At 39.5% G+C, this 22,570-nt stretch overlaps 1 protein-coding gene across 1 annotated transcript in view; it reads right to left on the bottom strand.

Moving 5' to 3' along the window:
- Positions 1-3,204: 3,204 nt before the first annotated feature.
- Positions 3,205-22,570, bottom strand: part of LOC132824062 (polycystin-1-like protein 2) — a 111,479-nt gene continuing 92,113 nt past the window's right edge. Inside the window, 5 exon segments of the mRNA XM_060838330.1 lie at positions 3,205-3,330; positions 5,050-5,181; positions 12,196-12,297; positions 16,769-16,979; positions 18,339-18,499. Of these exon segments, the coding sequence (XP_060694313.1) occupies positions 3,205-3,330; positions 5,050-5,181; positions 12,196-12,297; positions 16,769-16,979; positions 18,339-18,499 (732 nt within the window).

The following is a 22,570-nucleotide window of genomic DNA, read 5'->3' as shown; positions in this document are numbered from 1 at the left end:
GGGATTGGGGTGCTATTTCAATATACAAGTTCTTATACAGGTCTAAAAAGTAATCTAAAACGCAATTTCGCCTTTATCTCAGCAAGTTTAGAATACAAAAATGAGGAAGGTAAGTTTCAATATACAAATCTTGGTGAGATCTCATTGGAATACCATGTTCAGTTTTGGGCAGTATATCTCAGGAGTAACTCAATTCGATTGAACATTCTTGGCTGAAAGTTAAGACATGCAGGATTGAACTATGTGAGCACCTGGCTGATTGACAGCTCTGGGTCTCTAACCTCTGTTGTCAATTTTATGGTTAAGAGGTTTCAAATGCTTCCAATTTTAGCTATTGATACTGTAAAGAATTTGGATAATTGACACTTCCATTGGTTTGCTGTTTAGTATGTTTAACATATTTAAGAAGATTTTTCAACATTGTTGCAAGTAATGAATGACTTTTTAAAAGCTTTCTTCAAACACATTCGATTATTGCTATAGGATCCATTTGTTTCATACAGTGTATAATGTGGGTAGAAGAGAAGACAGTAGTTGTAACGTCAGTGGGCTAATTATACAAAGACTAAGGCTTTAAGGATAATTATTAAGGCCCACCACAGCAGCTAATTGAATTCAAATTCAATTAATAAATTTGAAATATAAAGCTTGACAAACTAATGGTGATCATGAAAATATTATCAATTATTGTAAAAATCTATCTGTTCACTAATATTCTTTTGGAAAGGAAATCTGCTGTCCTTCCGTGGTCTGGCCTACATGTGACTGCAGACTCACCAAAATGCGATTGACTCTTAACTGCCCTCTATAATGGCCAAGTAAGCCACTCAGTTTTCATGGAAAAATAGGGATGGGCAACAAATGGTGGCCTTGCCATGATGCCCATTCTCTATTAAATAATAAAGAAAAGCAAAGCAGGAAAACGCCACATATTGACATGGGGAGCATTAGGGCCATGGGGTGGGCGGTGGGCATAGCCTGGCAAAGTGGATATGGAGGCTGGGTAGGACTTTTAGCCTGGCATGGGGTCATGAATGTCAATGTGGAGTGGGTGGTTGTTCTATTCTGGCATGGGGACAATGAGATGGAAAGTACAGAATTTGGTGAGTGTCTAGGAGGTAAGAGAATATGAGGCTTAAGAGTTGTTTTGAGTTTGACTGTTTCTTTCAATCTTCAAGGATGATTTTCTTCAGCACCTGAGGCAGGTCTTTTAAACTCATTCCTGATGAAGGGCTTTTGCCTGAATCATCGATTCTCTTCTCCTTGGATGCTGCCTGACCTGTTGTGCTTTTCCAACACCGCACTCTCGAGGCATTTTAAACAGCCCACCTCAGTACCCAGCAGTCCATTTGGCTGCCTTGTACATTTTTCCTGGGTCAGTTAACCCAAATTAAGCCCATATCCACCTTCCCAACAATAATGACTCGTAGAATAATAGAGACGTACAGAATGGAAACAGATCTTTCTGTCCAACCTGTCCATGCTGACCAGATATTCTAAATTAATCTAGTCCCAGCATTTAGCCCACATCGCTTTAAACCCTTCCTTTTCATATACACATTCAGATGCATTTTAAATGTTATAATTGTATCAGCCTCCACCACTTCCTCTGGCAGCTCATTCCATACATTCACTACCCTTTGCATGAAAAAGCTGCCCTTCAGGTCCATTTTAAATCTTTTTCACTCTCACCTTAAATTTGCACTCTGTAGTTTTGGAATCTTCCACCCTGGGCCTCCATGCTCCAGGGAAAATAGCCTCAGCCTATTGGGCCTCTTCCTATAGCTCAAATCCTCCAACCCTGGCAACATTCCTGTCAATCTTTTCTGAACCCTTTCAAGTTTCACAACATCCTTCCAATAGGAAGGAGACCAGAATTGCACAAGGTATTCCAATAGTGGCCTAACCAATGTCCTGTACAGCCGCAATATGACTTCCCAACTCCTATACACAATGCACTGACCAATGAAGGCAAGCATACCAAATACCTTTTTCTCTAACCTATCTACCTGAGACTTCACTTTCAAGGAGCTATGAACCTGCACTCCAAGGTCTCTGTTCAGCAACACTCCCTAGAACCTTACGATTAAGTGTATAAGTCCTGCCCTGATTTGCCTTTCCAAAATGCAATGCCCCACATATATCGAAATTAAACTCCATCTGCTGCTCCCCAGCCAATTGGTCCATATTCCATTGTACTCTTAGGTAAGCTTCTATGCTGTCTAATACACCTCCAATTTTGGTGTTATCTGCAAACTCACTAACCATACCTCCTATGTTCACATCCAAATCATTTATATATATGACAAAAAGCAGTGGAGCCATCACAGATCCTTGTGGCACACCAGTGGTCACAGGCCTTCGGTCTGAAAAGGAACCCTCCACTTCAAGCCAGTTCTGTATACAAATAGCTAGTTCTTCCTCTATTCCATGTGATCTAACAAAGATCCCACCTTTGTGTGCATTTTCTCTGGGAATGGACACGCAAAGCCAGGATAATTTCCCAACTCGCACTGCCCGGCATGGTGAAAACCCAGGTCAAAGTCTTTAAAATGATGAGGGCACTTACTAGGTTACATGCAGATACGCTATTTCCTCTGTCAGGGGAATCCAGAACAAGGTGACATATAATCTTCAAATTAGAGCAGGCTACTTAGGATTGAACTCAAGAAGGATTTTTCACATAAAGGGCAGCGGGAATTCAGACTGTAACATTGCTCCCCACCAATCCAACCCACACCACACCTCATGAACATAGGCTACGGAGATTGGTTCAAGTACAACTTTTAACCTGGTTATCAATGGCATTGATAGATTCTTATTAGATAGAAACATTAAAAGATATGGAGCAAAATGGGCAGGAAAAATTTAGGTACAGTTTAACTATGATGTAATAGCACATCAGAATACATTCAGAGAGACAAATAGTCTCCTTGTTTCTTCATTCCTAAATGTCAAAAGAATAATTTCAAAGCAACATATGACCTTAAAATAAATTCTTCATGATTATCTGATTAATTACAAAACTTTTGAAACACAAAAATGACTAAAATTAACCTAAACCATTCAATCTATTACTGTTACGATATAATATTCTGCATTTTTTAAAGCTTTCTGATTTGATTGTATGTTCTCCTTTCAGAATGTCACAATAATCACCAAGTTCCCCAATTTCTTTCTTGCTGATTTTGCAGGTGATGACTATTATTCCTGGACAAATGCCATTTCGTCAGCATTTGATGGTGGTTCTTCCTTCCCTTTTCTTTGAATTCCAATGATGCTGCATAGTTTCATCAGCAACAAGTCAATTATTTCTTCATCTTCCGAAGGCTGAAAAATAAAAAGTAAATTAAGCAGAAAATTGAGTCATTCAATAATTCAATTGTAATGACTAGCCTATCTCAGCTATGTTCATGAAACTAATGAATATGATTACACTTTCCAATTTTTACCAACGTAATGCAAATGACCTTAACCCTTCACCTGTGCCATTTTTTATTCTCCTTTCATGGGATGTGGGGTCAAAAATAACACAAATCAACAGAAGTTAATTTTGGGATAAAATAGTGAAAATTGACACCAACTGTTGTAAATATCAGAAGTTTGAACAATAATTTTGCAATCCTATAGCTTGATCTATTCAAACAGCCTGATGTAAAATGTTAGCTTGTGTATGTATTTTACGTGAGCACACTTAGCACTAAAGTTAGAAGTCTCTGAAAAAACAATGTGAAGTGTAACAAGAGGTTAATACATATCATTTTCATGGCTATAATGTGGCCTTTTTTGGTTCTTTACTGACTGGTCAAGGAAAATGCTCGATTATGAACTGTCTCAAGCAGTTGCTACCTCAGTGACTTAACAAAAGTGGATAAAATAAATCTCTGCAAATCTCAAATGTGTATTTTTGTCTGCACTTGTTGATTTTTCATTATTTTTATTTTAATCATATTTTATTCTTTTTTCAATTTTGCTTTGGGAGCTGTGGACCGAGTTGAATATGACCTTTAGACTGTGGGCAGCCACTTGTGATTCCAAAGAAAGGAAGAGGAAAGAAACAACTGTTGTTAGCTTGTGAGGCCAGGCCTAGAAGTTAATTGCAGGTTAGTTCTTGACCAAAGTTTCTGCAGACTTTTTGACACTGGGACAGATCAATATGCTTAAACAGATAACAGGTGTTTGGTCATTGAAGAGTCAATACCTCAGAATTAGTCCCAACAATTGGTCTGGAAAAGACCTCGTGCATAAGCAGGTAGCAGATGTTGAATGGTAGCTGAGAGCTCAAACAGTCAGTCTGACAGGGAGGGGCCAGAGTTTTGAACTGGGCTTTGGAATGCATTTTCTGGGAGAAGGTTTTTGCCTGTTGATGCTACAGCATGAAGATTTGAAATTTCCCTGTCTAACCTTGTATTATCAGCTATTGCAAGTTCAGAGAATCAAAACTAAGTTAGATGTACTCATCAGAGTGAGCTGGAAAAGTTGTCTCTCTGATCAACATCGTTAGAAGATCAACCAAAAAATCCTTCATCTATGGATCAACATATCATGAAAACCCCTTAAGAATCTGGCCAGTTTTGTTATTTTGTTTTATTTTGTCACTAACTGTGTTTGTTTGACTGCCTTTTGTGTAAATGGGGCTGAAAACAAAGGTTATTGGGTTTAAATCACAGGCATCAACTAAATTACTTTGTTGTTTAATTTTGCTCTGCTAAAGTTACCGCATTGCTAATAAATTGCTAAGTTTTTCTTTAAGCTACAGACCCAGTGTTGAGAATTGATCATGCACACAATCTTGGATTGATTACCCAAACGTCTGGTTACAAATCAATGGGATCAATTTTGAAGGTCTAGGAAGGTTTTAATTTACCTGGTATTGTGAATACAGAGTTATAAAGGCTGACTTAATTCAGCTGCTGTCTCCATGTTGTAACGGTACACGAGCATTTATGTGTGTCTGTGTTTGTTAGTGTTTGATCCTTTCTAATTGTTAATCTACAATATCTGTCAGCAAAAACAAAATAAAGATTCCAAAATCTTTTTAATACAAACCATTGGGTGATGTCGTTCCTCACTGAAGGACATGAGTAAGGCAGAAATAAAAATGTTTATGAGAATGAAAGTCATGATGATAACACAGGTACTGACGATGATTGCACCCAAGAAAGGATAAGTCTGCAATACCTGAACAAGAGAAGGAGAAACATAATTGATGTAAATAAATAAATATCTACTTTGGCATTAAGTTTTCAATGATTAAACTCTTAAACCCAATTAGTTTTTACAATATTTATTGACAAAGGCCTCGACAAAGTGGCATTACTGTTGGATTAGGCTGAAGTTAACAGGAACTGATAAGAGACTTTATAATGGGCTGTTACGTGAGTGGAATTACACTCAGTTATTCAGGTCTGCTAAGAGCTAAGATTGCAGGAAATCAGTTACTGCCGTCTCTAACAAATAATGACAAAACATTCAGGATTGGTCACATGTTCGGATAATTACAAATAAGACACAACTTGACTCAGAGACTTGTGTATAGGTCCTTGATTTTCAGCAGGACTTTGAAGAATAACTCTGCAGGAGTACCCTACATCAGGAGGTGTGGTGAAGTCATATAAAAAGAGTTCCAACCTGGCTAGCTGCCAACTCTCCCGGCTAATAACGTTTGGGGTTAGTTACAAACTCCAGGGGAGTGAAAGACAATGATCGAGATATCTCTTGTTGCTAAAAGCATGCGTTATTCATTTAAGAACTTAATAAATTAATTAAGTTTTCTGGAGCCCTAAATGTTTCTGCTGTATCTTCGTCTACATGTAAACTGTTGCCTCTCAGATACGGGCAACATTACCACAATCATTTTTATATAGGTAATATAAAATCTGTTGTTTTTTCACTCTTGGGGCTGAAATTCCTGAAGGATTTTCTTGATCTGTTATTAACTTTGGCAAAGTCTTGGTGGAAACCAGGTAATGATGCTCTTGCACCAGATAGGAGGAAAAATCCTGAAGTACGTCCCAGGGATGATGTTTACATCAAACTATAAAACCAGCAAGGTAAAAGCAATGACTGCAGATGCTGGAAACCAGATTCTGGATTAGTGGTGCTGGAAAACCACAGCAGTTCAGGCAGCATCTGAGGAGCAGTAAAATCGACGTTTCGGGCAAAAGCCCTTCATCAGGAATAAAGGCAGAGAGCCTGAAGGGTGGAGAGATAAATGAGAGGAGGGTGGGGATGGGGAGAAAGTAGCATAGAGTACAATAGGTGAGTGGGGGAGGGGATGAATGTGATAGGTCAGAGAGGAGGGTGGAGTGGATAGGTGGAAAAGAAGATAGGCAGGTAGGACAAGTCATGGGGACAATGCTGAGCTAGAAGTTTGGAACTAGGGTGAGGTGGGGCAAGGGAAAATGAGGAAACTGTTGAATTCCACATTGATGCCCTGGGGTTGAAGAGTTCTGAGGCGGAAGATGAGGCGTTCTTCCTCCAGGTGAGGGAGCGGCGGTGAAGGAGGCCCAGGGCCTCCATGCCCTCGGCAGAGTGGGATAGGGGTTGAAATATTGGGCCATAGGGCGGTGTGGTTGATTGGTGCGGGTGTCCCAGAGATGTTCCCTAAAGCGCTCTGCTAGGAGGCGTCCAGACTCCACTGTGTAGAGGACCGCATTGGGGTCTCCTCTACATTGGGGAGACTGGAAGCCTCCGAGCAGAGCACTTTAGGGAACATCTCTGAGACACCCACACCAATCAACCACACCGCCCTGTGGCCCAACATTTCAACTCCCCCACCCACTCTGTCGAGGACGTGAAGGTCCTGGGCCTCCTTCACCGCCGCTCCCTCACCACCCAACGCCTGGAGGAAGAATGCCTCATCTTCTGCTTTGGAACACTTCAACCCCAGGGCATCAATGTGGACTTCACCAGTTTCCTCATTTCCCCTTACTCCACCTCACCCCAGTTCCAAATTTCCAGCTCAGCACTGTCCCCATGACTTTTCGTACCTGCCTATCTTCTTTCACCTATCCACTCCACCCTCCCCCCCCCCGACTTATCACCTTCATCCCCTCCCCCACTCACCTATTGTACTCTATGCTACTTTCTCCCTACCCCCACCCTCCTCTCATTTATCTCTCCACCCTTCAGGCACTCTGCCTGTATTCCTGATGAAGGGCTTTTGCCCCAAACATCGATTTTACTGCTCCTTGGATGCTGCCTAAACTGCTGCGTTTTTCCAGCACCACTAATCCAGAATATAAAACCAGCAATACATGTAAATCACAGATTTAGTTGTTGCATGAAATAGTGACCTTTCCATTGGATACTATACTGACTTTAATAGAAAAGAGATTTCATTTGTAGTGTTTGAAGATGCTTGTTGGACTTCCTGTCTTCCCTTCTAACTGTTAACATCTAGATGCGGCACAACATTACTCCTGGTAGTTCTAGGTACAAAATCAATTTGTATCTCTGCAAGTTAGTGAGAAAGTGTATCTCAATACTGAACTCTCAGTTGTCCAGTTGGTTGAATGTTTCCAGGAGAATGTACAAGATCATTTAAATTCATTAATGGGAGAATAGATAAGCATGTTGGAGATAAGAACACAATGGGAAGTGACTCAAATAGAAGCATGGTCACTGGTATGAAAAATGTGTTGCTGGAAAAGCGCAGCAGGTCAGGCAGCATCCAAGGAGCAGGAGAATCGATGTTTCAGGCATAAGCCCTTCATCTTCCTGAAACCTTTCTGCTTATGCCTGAAACGTCGATTCTCCTGCTCCTTGGATGCTTCCTGACCTGCTGCGCTTTTCCAGCAACACATTTTTCAGCTCTGATCTCCAGCATCTGCAGTCTTCACTTTCTACTGGTCACTGGCATGGTCTGGCAGATTCTTCCCAGTTCTAAATAGCTGACCTCTTATCCTGAAACAACAGTATGGAATCTCCAGTCAGGGTAAACAGCTTCTCAGCAGCCACATTGTTAAGCCTTTGGAGAACTTCAAATCTTCCAATGGGATACATCTTCATAGCTCAGAACATCAGACATGATAAGCCCATTCTATCTGAATATTAATTTATGGTTAAGCTTCTTATCTCAGAAATAAGCTTTGCACTCCCACTAAAACAAGTATATTTTCCTTTAGGTGCAAGATAACCAAAACTGTCACAGTACTTTAAGTTGAGGTCCAAGCTCTCATCCTTGTGATAATTAACTGGTTTTATGATGCCAGCACTAAAATGACTCACATATCCATATTCTCCATTTTCTATCTGTTGACCAATATTCAATCCACAGTAATACATTATCCCAATGCCATGAACTCTGGTCTGGAGAAATAGCCTATTATCGGGCACTTTATCAATCATCTCCCGAAAATCCAAAAACGTTGGTCATTTCTCCTATCTACCCTGCACTAGTTATGCACTGAAAAAAACTCATTTAGATTTGTCAAAAATTAATTCTCTCTTATGAACCAGTTTTGATTCTGCCTTGTTTTAGTGGTTTACCAAGTGCCTTGGTATCACAGCCCTTATAGATTATAGTATTCCCCACAGTATTAAAGTCAGGCATTTTCCCAGGTCTCTCTCTCCATCTTTTTCTGACAGCAAAGTTACATTTGCCTTCCAATCCATGGGGATCATTCCAGTGCTCAATTAACAATCAGAGAAATTAGTATGTGTTACACAAGTTCTCTGCTTTAAAGGCAGCAGTAAAAATCTGCAAATTTACAGAGTTTAGCTTTTTTTTGTCTGCAGTATCAAAATACAGCTGAGGTTGGATAATTGTGTGTGAATCATTAAGGGTTTAGCAGGGTTTGTTTCTTTTTTTCTATATCCAAGATTTAAGATAGTCTGATTGAAAAGGTTAATACTAATAGGGTTAAAATTAAAATGCATGGAACAGCTATAGATATGCTTGATTTTTTACATGAGTAACAATAAAAGCTTGTCTTAGGCACATTATTCTTTGTTAAACAGAGCAAGGAGATCAAGGAAACTGAGAATTTAGGGAGTCACGCGTTTAAAACGTGCAGCTGCATGTATAAGGAAGTGTCAATCATGCTGCCTCTGTACTGTGAGAAATGTTGGTTTGCTGTGCCATCGCATTGACAGTGAAGGGCACATCCAGACTGTCAGTGCTTGACCAGGGTACAACCAGAATTCAAAACGGTGTAAATCATGATCATCTATTCCAGGATTTCCCGGCAGCAGCATATTTTCTTGGCTGCAGCAAGTGCTAAAGTCAGACTAGCATTGGAGAAAAGGAATGTAGTATGGAGTATATGAGGCAAGTATGGGTTAACAGGTGAAAACTCAACAGACTTCATGGCAAGAAACTGTTCATGAAGTTGGACAGAGTGGAGACTTTAGGGAGGATGAGCAAACTGACCATAGTGCAGTGATACAGACTGCCATTGAAGAGAGGGAGGTAAGAGAAATCTAGTTGTCATCAAGGATAATATCGTCAGGAAAATAAACTGTTCTCTGTGGCCAAGATCAAGAGTCCCTAAGGCTGTGTTGGCAGTCTGGTGCCTGAGTTCAGGGTATCTCATCTGGGCTGCAGAGGAACCTGGAGTGGGAGAGGAAAGACCTCGATGTCATGATCCATGTAGCCACCAGCAATATAAGTAGAATGAGAAAAGAGGTTCTGCTGAGGGAATGTAAACAGCTAGAGGCTAAATAGAAAGCAGAAGTAGAAAGGTAATTATATCTGGACAACTACCTGAGCCATGAGCAAATTGGCACAGAATCAACAAGATTAAAGAGGTAAATGCGTGTGGTGTGGGAGAAGCAGGTTTGAACTCATGGGACATTGGAACCAGTACTAGGGAAGGAGGGAGCTGTTCCGATGGGATGGGCTCCATCTGAATCATGCTGGGACCAGAGTCCTGGCAGGTTGTATAACTAGGACTTGGGGTGTAGGACTTTAAAATAAATTAGAGAAAATGTTAAAGACAGAGAGATGTCAGCAGAGATTATTAAAGTTTCCAGAACAAGTAAAACGACAAAGACTTTGGAAAGGATCAGAAATCTAACTTCAGGTACAACAGATAAGGGGACAACAATGAGAAGGAGGGTGCAGTCACTGCAAGATGGAAAGCTGTTCCACTTCAATGCACACACTATACAAAACAATGTTGATTGGAAGGGAAGACAGTGGAGCAGCAATGGCAGGAATTTCTGGAGGTAATTCAGAAGACGTAGCAGAATTTCATCCCTTTGCAGAAAAAACATATGAAGGTTGAATGAGGCAACTATGACCGACAAGGGACATTGGGGACAGCATAAAAGCAAAAGAAAAAAACATACAATACCAGAAAGATAAGTGGAAAGCTTTTAAAAACCAGTCAAGGATAACTAGAAAAGAATAAGGGGAGAAGATAAAATATGAAGGTAATCTAGCTAGTAATATAAAAGAAGATTCCAAGAAATTTTTAGATATATAAAAGGTAACAGAGAGGCAAGAGTGGATCTCGGACGACTGGAAAATGAGGCTGGAGAAGTTGTTTTGGAGAACAAAGAAATGGCAGAGGAAGACATCAGTACCAGACCATAACTTCAGTAAGAGTTGGTGTCAGAGATCAGTGTAGCAGCCATCACTAAAGAGAAGGTGCTGGGAAAGCTGAAAGGTCCAGAGGTGGATAAATCAGCCAGACTGGATGGAGTACACCCCAGAGTTCTGAAGGAGATATGTGAGGGGATTATGGAGGCATTGGTGATCTTTCAGGAATCACTGGAGTCAGGGAGGGAGAGAGGCTGCCAGAAGACTGGAAAATAGCTAAGGTAATACCTCTGTTTAAGAAGGGAGAGAAACAGAAGAAAGGAAATTATAGGCTGGTAAGTCTGACCTCATTTGTTGGTAAGGATTTAGAGTCCACCATTAAGAATGAGATTGTAGGTTACTTGGAAGTGCAATGTAGAATAGGGCGGAGTCAGCACAACTTCATCAAGGGGAGGTCATGCCTGACAAACCTATTAGAATTCTTTGAATAAGTAATGAGTAAGTTAGACAAAGGAGAGTCAGTGGACAGAATCTATTTGGATTTCCAGAGGGCCTTTGACAACCTGCTGCATGGGAGGTTGCTAAATAAGATAAGAGCCCATGGAATTAGGGGCAAGGTTCTGGCATGGATAGAGGATTGGCTGACTGTTAGTAGGCAGGGAGTAGGTATAAAAGGGTCTTTTTCAGGAGGGCAGCCAGTGACTAGTGGAGTTCCACAGAGGTCCATGTTGTTATCACAACTATTCGTAAGACACGTTAACGATCTGGATGAAGGAAGGAGGACATTGTTGCTAAGTTTGAAGATGACATAAAGTGGACAGTTAGTGTTGATAAAGTGGAGAGGCTGCAGAAAGACTTGGATGTGTTAAGAGAGTGGGCAAAGAAGTGGCAGATAAAATACAATGTGGAAAAGTGTGAGGTAATGCACCTTGGCAGGGAGATTAGAGGCATAGACTATTTTCTAAATGGAGAAAGGCCTTGCAAATCTGAAGCACAAAGGGACTAGAGAGACCTAGTTCAGGATTCTCTTAACGCTAAGATGCAGGTTAATTTGGCAGTTAGGAAGGTAGCATCCATTTCAAGAGAGCTAGAGTACAAGAGCATATATGAAATATTGAGGCAGCATAAGGCCCTAGTCAGACCACATTTGAACTAGTGTGAGCAGGTTTGGGACATGTATCTAAAGAAGGATGTGGTGGCATTAGACAGACTCCAGAGGAGCTATACAAGAATGACCCGAGGGATTATGGGCTTGTCATATGAGGACGGATGAGAACTCTGGGTCTGTACTTCATGGCGTTTCAAAGGATGAAGAGGATCTCATTAAATTTACAGAATTCTGAGGGGCCTGGATGGAGTGGATGTGAGAAGGTGTTTCTACTAATAGGAAAGACTAGGATCTGAGGGCACAGCCTCAGTGAAGGGACAACCTTTAGAACTGAGATGAGGAGGAATTTCTTCAGCCAGAGGATGGTTAATCTATGGAACTCATCAATACTGAGGAGTGTGGAGGCAAAATCATTGAGTGTTTTTAAGACAGAGATAGATAGTTCTTGACTAGTAAAGGGATCAAGGATTATGGGGAGAAGGCAGGAGAATGGGTTTGGGAAACAAGGTCGAATAATGGAGCATACCCGATGGGCCAAATGGCCTAATTTTGCTCCTTTATCATGTGGTCTTATACTGTACAGTTAGTGAAATCCCACCTCATTATAATTGAAGGCTCCAAGCAGTAGATGGATAATTGTTATAACTGCAGTGCTGAAAGTCCTGTAGGAGGATAGGTATAAACCAAGCACCAGGTAACACTGTGGGAGAGAGAGTCAACCATTAATTTTACATCATGTAGATTTTATTTAGTAGTACTGAATTTGAGTATTGCTGAAGAAAGACAGGATAATTTGCAAGAATAATATTTCAAAGAGGAAATTCTACCCCAATGAGAGGAAAGTACTGATTGGTTGGTAAATGAACTGAAATTGCCTCAGGCATTACCATGGAAAATGCACCAAATGATGAATGACAGCTAACATCTGGGTTTTGCTTAAATTTTGGACTGTCGAATTAAAAACTGATTGGTTAGGATATTACCCTGAAAAATTAACCAGCAAATCATTGTCATCATATTTTGTTGAGTTGATATAGGCACAGTGTAATGCATGTTCTTTCAATCTACAAAGAACAGTGTCCTGTGTATTAATATGTTTAGCTTACATTACATGTAAATGTGCCACACTGCTAACTTAGCTGACAATCCTAAATTGGTTGCTAGTATAATTCTTTGCTTATTCAGGGTTATCCAGCAAAAGATGTCCATTTGCAGAATTACATCTAATGTTAGATATTATGAGTTTTGGAAGCATGGACTGATTGGGTATGGTCAGTACTTTGCTTGTTCTGAACAGATTCAGAACATGCATGGACATGTTTCTGAAATGATCCATCAACCTTCGGAAGGTGTGTTCCCCATAGCTGGCATCACACCAGCACTGAAAATCATATATCACAACACTAATTTGTGTGATTGGCAGAATATGTTTTGGCCTGATGGCACCATCCTGTTCTTGGTGAACACCATTTGCATTGCTACTGCATAGAAGCAGCAGGAAACAGTTAGCTTCACCTATTGCTCAAACTTTTCAAATACGTAAGCCCTAATCTGAGGTAGACTGAGCAGACTGCCTGAGTTACTGCAACATAAGATGGGAATTGATCTTATTGGTATAACCAATATCCTGCAGAATAGCTTTAATGCATTCTATTTCAGTCTCAGGTTTGCAAGATAAATAAATGGCTTATTTATGAAAATGCCAATATGTCCAATATTATAGCATGTGGAACTATAGGAATCCCAACACATACTGAGTAATAAAGATAAATTTGCAGTCTTAGAAATAGATCTTGCAGTTGCACAATTGAACTCATAATGGCACAGTGACACTGTTGCAATGTGAAATAATTCTCTGCTGCTAAAAGTGAAGATGCCGGTGTTGGACTGGGGCGTACAAAGTTAAAAATCATATAACACCAGGCTACAGTCCAACAGATTTAATTGGAAGCAGTAGCTTTCAGAGCGCTGCTCCTTCAAAAGTGAAGAAACATTTCATATATCCTCCAAAGCAAATCTACTCACCAGATTTAACAGCCTTACTCAGTTAGGTTTATATATAATTCCAGTCCCAAACTATATAACAGGCTGATAAAATCCTTTGAAGGAATCTACAAGGCATTTAATGGTAAAAACAATCTTACTACTATAATAGGAGCACCATTCCACAATGACTGCAGTGAATCAATAAGGTTTCAGAGCGCTGCTCCTTCATCAGGGAACCGTGGAGCAGGATCATGATCCTGTTCCAAAGCAACCTGATGAAGGAGCAGTGCTCCAAAAGCTAGTGCTTCCAAATAAACCTGTTGGACTATAATCTGGTGTTGTGTATTTTTTTAACTTTTCCATCCCAGTTCAACGCTGAAAATGTGTTGCTGGTTAAAGCACAGCAGGTTAGGCAACATCCAAGGAACAGGAAATTCGACGTTTCGGGCCAGAGCCCTTCATCAGGAAACTGATGAAGGGCTCTGGCCCGAAACGTCGAATTTCCTGTTCCTTGGATGCTGCCTAACCTGCTGTGCTTTAACCAGCAACACATTTTCAGCTCTGATCTCCAGCATCTGCAGACCTCACTTTCTCCATCCCAGTTCAACACCAGCACCTCCACATCGTGATTCAATAAGGTACACCAGTCCCTTCCAGCATAACCACTATGTGGGCAATAAACTAATCTTTGGCATTTTCAAAAAATGACGTTTAAAATGCTCTTGATTTAATCTTGCAAATTGTCCTAATGAGTTCGAATCAAAAACCTCCAACAAAATGGTCCTTTATTTGCAATACTCAAAATATAAATCACAGTACAAATAAGCTATTTGCTAATGTAGGTACAGCAATTACATGTGAACTCAGCTGTATATTAATGAGACTTCCCTAATTTGTATCATTATGATAAAACTTTCTACGGTAACATGTTGCATTTTAATAACACCATTAATATATTAGAAAGTCTCAAGGGACTCAGGGTGAAGCCTGAATAAAATCCAGCATTGAGCATAAGAGAAAATTAAGAAAGGTGACTAAAAGTTTGATAAAAGAAGCAAATGTTATAGAGTGCGTAACAAGTTAGAGAGGCAGAGAGACTTATGAGGCGAAAATTGAGGTGTTGCTTCACTAATGACATACATCAGGGGCACAAGGTGATGGCCGAATGAAAATTGTCATGTGCAAAGACATAGGCAGAATTTTGGATGAGCTTAAGATCATGAAGTGTGGACATGGGATGTTAGTCAGGATTGTGTTCAAACAGCTACAGACACCATGGCATAGAAGAGGGTTTCAGCAGATAAGCTGATATGGAGGCAAATTAACGTGATATGATGGAGGTGGAATGGTGCCAATATGTAACTGGATTTTCACCTCAGGATCAACCATAATACTAAGGCTGTCAAGTGGTCTGGTTCACTCCTATTCTGCACCAGGGAGGGAGTTGATAGCTTATATCAGAGAGAGAATGGTCTTTCCAATATTAAGTTGGAGGATATATCTGCTCATCAATACTTTATGGCGTACAAGCATAATGACAAATTCATGACAATGGAGGGGTTGAGTGAGGTGATAGTGATCTGGAGGCAGGTGTTGTTAGCATACATATAAACATGGTGAAAACAAGGACTGCAGATGTGGGAAACCGAAGTCTAGATTAGAGTGGCGCTGGAAAAGCACAGCAGGTCAGGCATCATCTGAGGAGCAGGATACATATAAACATGACTTTCTTTTGGACTGTGTCACCAAGGGAATTGCATATTGATGAGAAATTAGAGGAGACCAAGTATTGGTGCTAGAATGACCTGAGCTCCCTGAATATCCATCTTTAGAATTAATGTTTAGAGCTATAGTAAGTTGTTTTTAAAGACCTACTGACAGCAGGAAAGTTTTAATTCATAGATCTCTAATCTGTCCTCCACATTCTGTAATAAGGTCAGCTCTAAATCAAGACTTATCCCTGAGGTTATTAAGCCATTTCTTAAGGAATGGTGGCTGAAGTTTCCAAAGCCTTTCTTATGTTTTTAGCTTAGAGTGGTGTTGACCAAGGCTCAAGAAACCCAACTTCCTTTTATGATCGATAGGCAACATCATAACTCTGGCTAAAGAAAATCTTGAATTTACCTGCAAGTGTCACATCCTTTAACCTGCTATGTTGGCTAATTTCTGAACATGGGCTATCTGAACTTCCCGCCCCTCCAGGCTGTGTGTGTGTGTGTGTGTGTGTGTGTGTGTGGTTGCAGATACTGTACAGCCTCGAATACCAAACTATAAGGTACAGTTTGTAGTGAGTAGTTCTACAAAGGGCAATCAAATGATGCATGTATCTATAGTTCCCAAATTTAATTAAACCAATAAAATGCTCCTTGCATTTTGCAATTATCCTTCCCCTGTAAATGGCTCAAGAATGTCAGAGGTAAGACTTGTCTGAGGAAATGAACTAAGGCAGATCACAACAGATGGATTAAAGAGACACTTTTAATAGATTAAAATAAATAACTCATATTCATTGTCTTGGCATTAGTAGATTCATAAATATTAAAATGTTTATTCAGTTTTTTCCCAAATTTGGAAATATTAAACTTCCCCTGTCAACGCCTGTGTATTGTACAAATACCTGGCTAGTGGCTTCCTTTCAGGGCTCTGCAATGACTTAATCCATCTCTCTGCCTACCTCTCGACAGTGAAGTGCCTCCTATTCACTTAATTTTTTTAAAAAATATTTACTTACAGCTTGGCTGTGATTGCACAGAGAATTATGTGTGCAATCTTAATTCAATCAAAAGCATGACATGAATTTGTTTAATCACAGGGTCAGGCCATCAGATTATCCTACACCAGAAACAATGCAAGTTTTCAAATTCAATTCTTTTACAGAATTCTCAACCAGATTGCATCATCTGGATAGACCTCCATAAAAACGCCCAAGGGTTATTTTGAGTAAATTGACAAAGTACATGAGAAACAAATGCCATGATTACTTCCTACTTCACCTGAACTGTTCGTACTTTGGAAAAGGAGTCATGTTGAGATTAATTTAAATTCCATTAGTGGCAGCAGAAGCATAATACTTGCTGACATATGTCCCTGCAAAATAGATGTTTTGTACTATTTGGAAGTCTGAATTTGGACAGTGCTAAAGAAATTGAAAACCTCTTAGTTTTAAGAAAAAAAAGATTTCTTACTACAGTGGAATAGGCAATAAGTAACACCATCAAGATGACCAGAAGTCCCAAGAGATTACTCCAGGCTCTCTGTAGTGAAGAAGTAATCAAGTGCATCTTGGGATTAAAACGCAGCAGATTCCACAGTTTAACAGTTGCCAGTGACACCAAAAAAGCGATCACATAACCCAGACTCGAGTCTGTAATTGCAGTTCCATAGAAATTTACAAACCTGGAAGTAACCACCAACATAATTTAGATTGTAAATGGTTTTGAAAAATAATGTTTATCTATTCAATTTAATATCAGCTATATTGAAATATTGTCCTGTGTTTAAAACTGCAATTTGATATAGTTATTGTTGCTGTAGGCTCGGAATTATCACTATGTCTCACCAACTCAGAACACTCTGGGAGAAATGTGGGAGCAGCAGTCCTGAGTGTAAAAGATTTTGACACACTTCAGTTAAAAGCAGAACATTCTTGTAAAACCCTGACCAAAAAAAGAACCTTCAACTAATTCAACTTCACCAGATTCTCACTTGCAAAATGTTTTGCGTTGGATAAATTAACAGTGAATAGAATATGTACAGTAGAGAATTGTGTAGTAGAGGAATAATTTCACATCACTATGCTTACAAATTTTAAAAAAAAATTCAAATTCAGTACCTTGCAAATCAATAACCTTATCTTTAAAGCAAGTTATACACTTGGAGTTTATAACTGATTCATCTTACTAAATTGCTATCATAGTTCTTGAAATCAATCATAACAAAACTGCAATGTGCAGGTCATTGACTAAAAATTAAAACAAATCAATAATTTAGATAATTCGTTGGGAAAATATGAGGCATGTGAGTAAGGGATTTTTGCTGCTTAACAGTAAAATAAGGGTTGAAAGGTAAATTACTCACATAAACCAGAGTTTGAAGCAAGGAATGAAAAACAATGGTTGTAGTGATATAAAGTTGGGGATGTTAATCATAATGGCTAGGCCCAATCAGAAGTGTAGTCATATTTATCTTAACAAGGTAGCCTGATTGTTTAAGAAAGAAATGGTTTTGTAACACAATTAAAAAGAAAAGATTTAAAACCTGACCATTTTGGAGCCAAATTCTAAGATGAATTGTGAACTTACTGTGCAATAAGCGCCAGTGTTTATCAATAACCAAGAGATGCAGTTCAAAGGACATTTCTTTACTCAGGGTGGGTCAACAGTAATTACTTGCTATCCCATACACATTAAATCCTCAAGAATGTTAAACCATTTCTTTTGGCAAATTTTAGAACAAACACTGCACTGGTCCCCAAAGCACAAAAGCAGCTGCTACTTTCTTCTTCAATTAGAAATGAAATTTGTCTTTTGAAAATAAATCAATTGGAATATTTTGCTCTAGATCAGGAGTGTATGCTCACCCTATTTAAAGTTCAGGCATTAACTACTTCATCTCTGTCAGCAGAAAATTTAAATTCTTAAAGCAATGGGTCATATCATCCTGCAAGCATTATGTCTGGGAGCAGACCCTGCCTTGTCTCCATTGATTTTTGTACGTCTTCAACAATTTGCACAGCATAAGAATTTGTCTACTTACCTGTCCTGATTTTTCAAGTAGTCATTCATAACTCGAGTTCCAAGGACAGCCCGTTTTATATACAGTCCAAGTGCACTGCAGCTGCACAAGATAATGGCTAAATTAATCAAGTTCCATTTGTCACAGAAGTATTTCATTCTTTTTTGCTTTAGGAGTTTTCCCTGAAAGAGAACCGAACACATACAGTTTGAATAAATCTGGATAAATTGAAGATCTTTCTTCACAATCACAGTATTGGATTAAATTGTCCTTCTGACCCTTTTTGTTCAGGTCTGTTTTTTAACATGCCATTTTCTTAAATGTTCTAAATTCAATTATTTCTGCACCTATGATTCATTTCTGTTTTCAGGATTAATATCATTATACACTCTTTACTCACAAAGGCGTCAAACCATCTGGTGGTACAGCTGAGTAATGAAGCGTTTAGTTTCATCAAAGGCGATGAGGGTTGTTGCAGAAATAGCTGATGCATGGAGGGGCTCGAAATTAGATTGTTACAAATTAGTCTCATCCCTTGTGTCAGGAAAGGAATTTGGTCCCATAGAAGGATTATTTATCTTTCAGAAAAATTATGCCCCTATAAATGTAGTATTTTACGTTGTGGATTGGAAACATCTTGTGATCATAAAAGAGTGATAGCCCAATCCAAAAGAAAATCCTAAATCATGGCTGTCGATGATTAGCACTGTGAATCAAGTCTCTGGATAGTAGCATATTAATGTTTAATATGCTGACCTAAATGGTATTCATGGTTTGGAGGTGCTGGTATTGGACTGGGGTGTACAAAGTTAAAAATCACACAACCCCGGGTTATAGTCCAACAGGTTTAATTGGAAGCACTAGCTTTCAGAGAGCTGCTTTTTCATTAGGTGGTTGTGGAGTATAAGATGATAGGACACAGAATTTATAGCAAAAGTTTACAATGTGATGTAACTTTAATTATACATTGAAAAAGACCTGGATTGTTTGTTAAGTCTCTCATCTTTTAGAATGTTAAAAATCACGCAACACCAGGTTATAGTCCAACAGGTTTGTTTGGAAGCACTACCTATTGGAGCGCTGCTCCTTCATCAGGTGGTTGAAGGAGCAGGTTCTGAAAGCTAGTGCTTCCAATTAAACCTGTTGGACAATAACCTGGTGTTGTGTGATTTTTAACTTTGTACACCCCAGTCCAACACCAGCATCTTCAAATCTTTTTAGAATGGGCATGTTGCTTTCAGTTTTCTCATATGTAAATCCCAGTACTTTCTTAAAGTTACATTCTCAAGTGAACTTTAAAAATAAGTGCCATTTTAGCCCAGATAATGTACTAAAGGTGTGAGGTGCCCTGTGTGAGGTTGTCTGTGCCCCAATGTTCAGACAGATTATAATCTAAAAAAGGAATTTACAGAATCTTACATGGATTCATGCAGTTTTTGAGCAATTAAAATGTAATTCTGCAAATACAAATTCACCGCACAAACGTGTGGTTGTGTTTGTGTGTGCATGTAGTGCACTGGGGTCACCTGTACTGTGACATGAACCCAAGGTCCCCATTGAGGCCATCCCCTTGGATACTGAACTTGGCTACCAGGCTCTGCTCAGCCACTTTGTGTTGTTGCCTCTCCTGAAGTCAGCCTTAGAGGATGGTCACCCGAAGGTCCGAGGTCGAATGTCCTAGACCGCTGATGTGTTCTCCGACTTGAAGGGAACACTCCTGTCTGTTGATTGTTATTCATCCGTTGCTGTAGCCTCTGCTCGGTCTCACCAATGTATCATGCCTCAGGGCATCCTTGCTTGCAGAGTATGAGATAGACAATGTTGGCTGAGTCACATAAGTACCTGCCACATAAGTGGTGGGAGGTATCCCCACGTGTAATGGTGGTATCCATGTTGACACTTTGACACGTGTTGAAGCATCTACCGTGACAGGATTTTATGGTGTTGTCCTGAAGGCCGAGCAGTTTGCTATTAACAATGATCTGCTTGAGGTTTGGTGGTTGTTTAAGGGCAAGAACTGCAGTTTCTGGAGGTCTTGTCAAAGTTCTCATCCTCATTGATAATGTGTTGCAGGCTGCGAGGAAGATGGCGTAGTTTTTCAGCTCCTGGGAAGTACTGGACAATGAGGGGTACCCTGTCAGTTGCAGCTCGTGTCTGTCTCCCGAGGAGGTCATTACGGTTTCTTGCTGTGGCATGTCAGAACTGGCGGTCAATGAGCAAGAAAAGCACAGACAGCCTCACACAGGGAACCTCACACCTTCAATGCATTATCTGGGCCAACATGGCACCTATTGTTAAAGTTCACTTGAGGATGTAACTTTAAGAAAGTACTGGGATTTATATATGAAAGAACTGAAACCAATATGCCCATTCTAAAAGATAAGAGACTTAGCAAACAATCAGGTCTTTTTCAATATATAATTTCAGTTACATCACACCATAAACATTTGCTATAAATTCTGTGTCCTATGATTTTATACTCCACAACCATCTGATGAAGGAGCAACACTCTGAAAGCCAGTGCTTCCAAATAAACCTGTTGGACTATAACCTGGTGTTGTATGATGTTTAACTAAATAGTATTTGTGTGTCCTTTTTTAAACTAAGTGAGTTCACGCCTCCAGTAAAGTAGCAGATGAACAAATTTGAGACAACCAGAGTACAGTAGATTACCATCACCACTACCTCCATGTCCAGAACATAATTCTAACATTACTTGTAACATGCTATGTTCTGTACCACATGATTGTTTAAAGTTAAACATTAAAGCAGCAAGATATATCTCACCAATACAAATAAATATGTAAATAATATGTAATTATTTTAAAAATGGGTCCTTATCATATTGTCAAACATATAAATTATGGTCTAATGCCTAACCTTCATTCTTGATGTGAAGTCATTCAAATCATAACAAATAGCCATTGGACATTATTTTATTTCATTGCCATTAGTCCTCTACATATTGGGCTGTGTATGGTCTGTAAAATCCCATTTATCATTTTAGAAAAGAAAAGCTGGCCCAGACGTGACACCCACATTTTATGAGGGAATAAAAAAAACAAAACTACAGTTTAGATTTATTCCTTTGTTGTACATTTCTCCTGTCATTAATTGGTGATGAATTTAACTGTAATAGTTTAATATCTCTATGAAATATTATCACATGTTCTAGAGTTACAAATATGACTGTCATTGAATCACCCATACAAGTCTCCATTGTAAGTAGTTAGTTGTCATGTAAATGTGACTTTATTGGTTGTACACAATCTTTCTCTTTATAGAGGACTGGTCTCTACACGCGAGCAATGACACAAACTTCTTTCTGGCCTCAGTGATTGGACTGAGAATTCAATCTGTCTGTAGCTGAATCAAAAACAGCAGCCTCAACTTTGTTTTCTGGTGTTATTGCTACTTGGTCTTCACATGTGACCAGATGCTTTGAATAAAACTCCTTTCCTGGTTCTGAAAAGTTGTTTCTCTTTCCTCAGCTGCTACCTGCCTTGCTGAGTATTTGCAGCACTTCCAGTTTTTGTTTCAAGGTCAGAAGTCACACAACACCAGGTTATACTCCAACAGGTTTATTTGAAATCACAAGCTTTCAGAGCGCTGCCCCTTTGTCACTTGAAGTTTTTGTTTCAGTACATTTGCTGAACATTAGCATCACCTCAGCTCCTTTAAGTGCTACCAAGGTTAGCTTTGGGAAATAATAATACAACATCTCCACAACCAGTTGATTAACATTTTTCCCTTACACTTGTACTTGTAACTCAGACTGAGAAAAAGATTTGTTTTAATTATCGAGTGATTAATGAGCAAAATACATTGGTTGGCTGCCCCATTGCATTGTGCTAGAGAAGACCCGGTCCATTTTAATAGTGGGACTTTGTTGAAGTGTTTAGCTCACTGGTAAACAGGTAGCTGCAGCATAAGTTCAGAATGAGAGAATTGGACAGTACAGTTCTCTTTGTACTTCTGGGTGATGCGGGGTGGTGTTGTGTATGATGCATGTTCCACCATTTGTCACCAAATTACAATCAGGGTTCCTCACACACAGCAGAAACATGATTTGCATTTTTACATGTACAATTCTTTTAAAAGGATAGGCTTTCCAGCTTTCCTTCATTTGACATCTTTCAGGCTGGTATTGACAGAATCTCAGATGGAAATGACTGGGCCATTTTATCTGGCAATTTTGATGGGAGGCCACTATGTTGTGGAGCCACCGGACATCCCTCCCAGAGCATTCACAG

The sequence above is a fragment of the Hemiscyllium ocellatum genome, chromosome 17 (assembly GCF_020745735.1).
Source record: "Hemiscyllium ocellatum isolate sHemOce1 chromosome 17, sHemOce1.pat.X.cur, whole genome shotgun sequence".
Classification (NCBI taxonomy): Eukaryota; Metazoa; Chordata; class Chondrichthyes; order Orectolobiformes; family Hemiscylliidae; genus Hemiscyllium; species Hemiscyllium ocellatum.
This window is presented reverse-complemented; position numbering and strand designations above follow the sequence as displayed.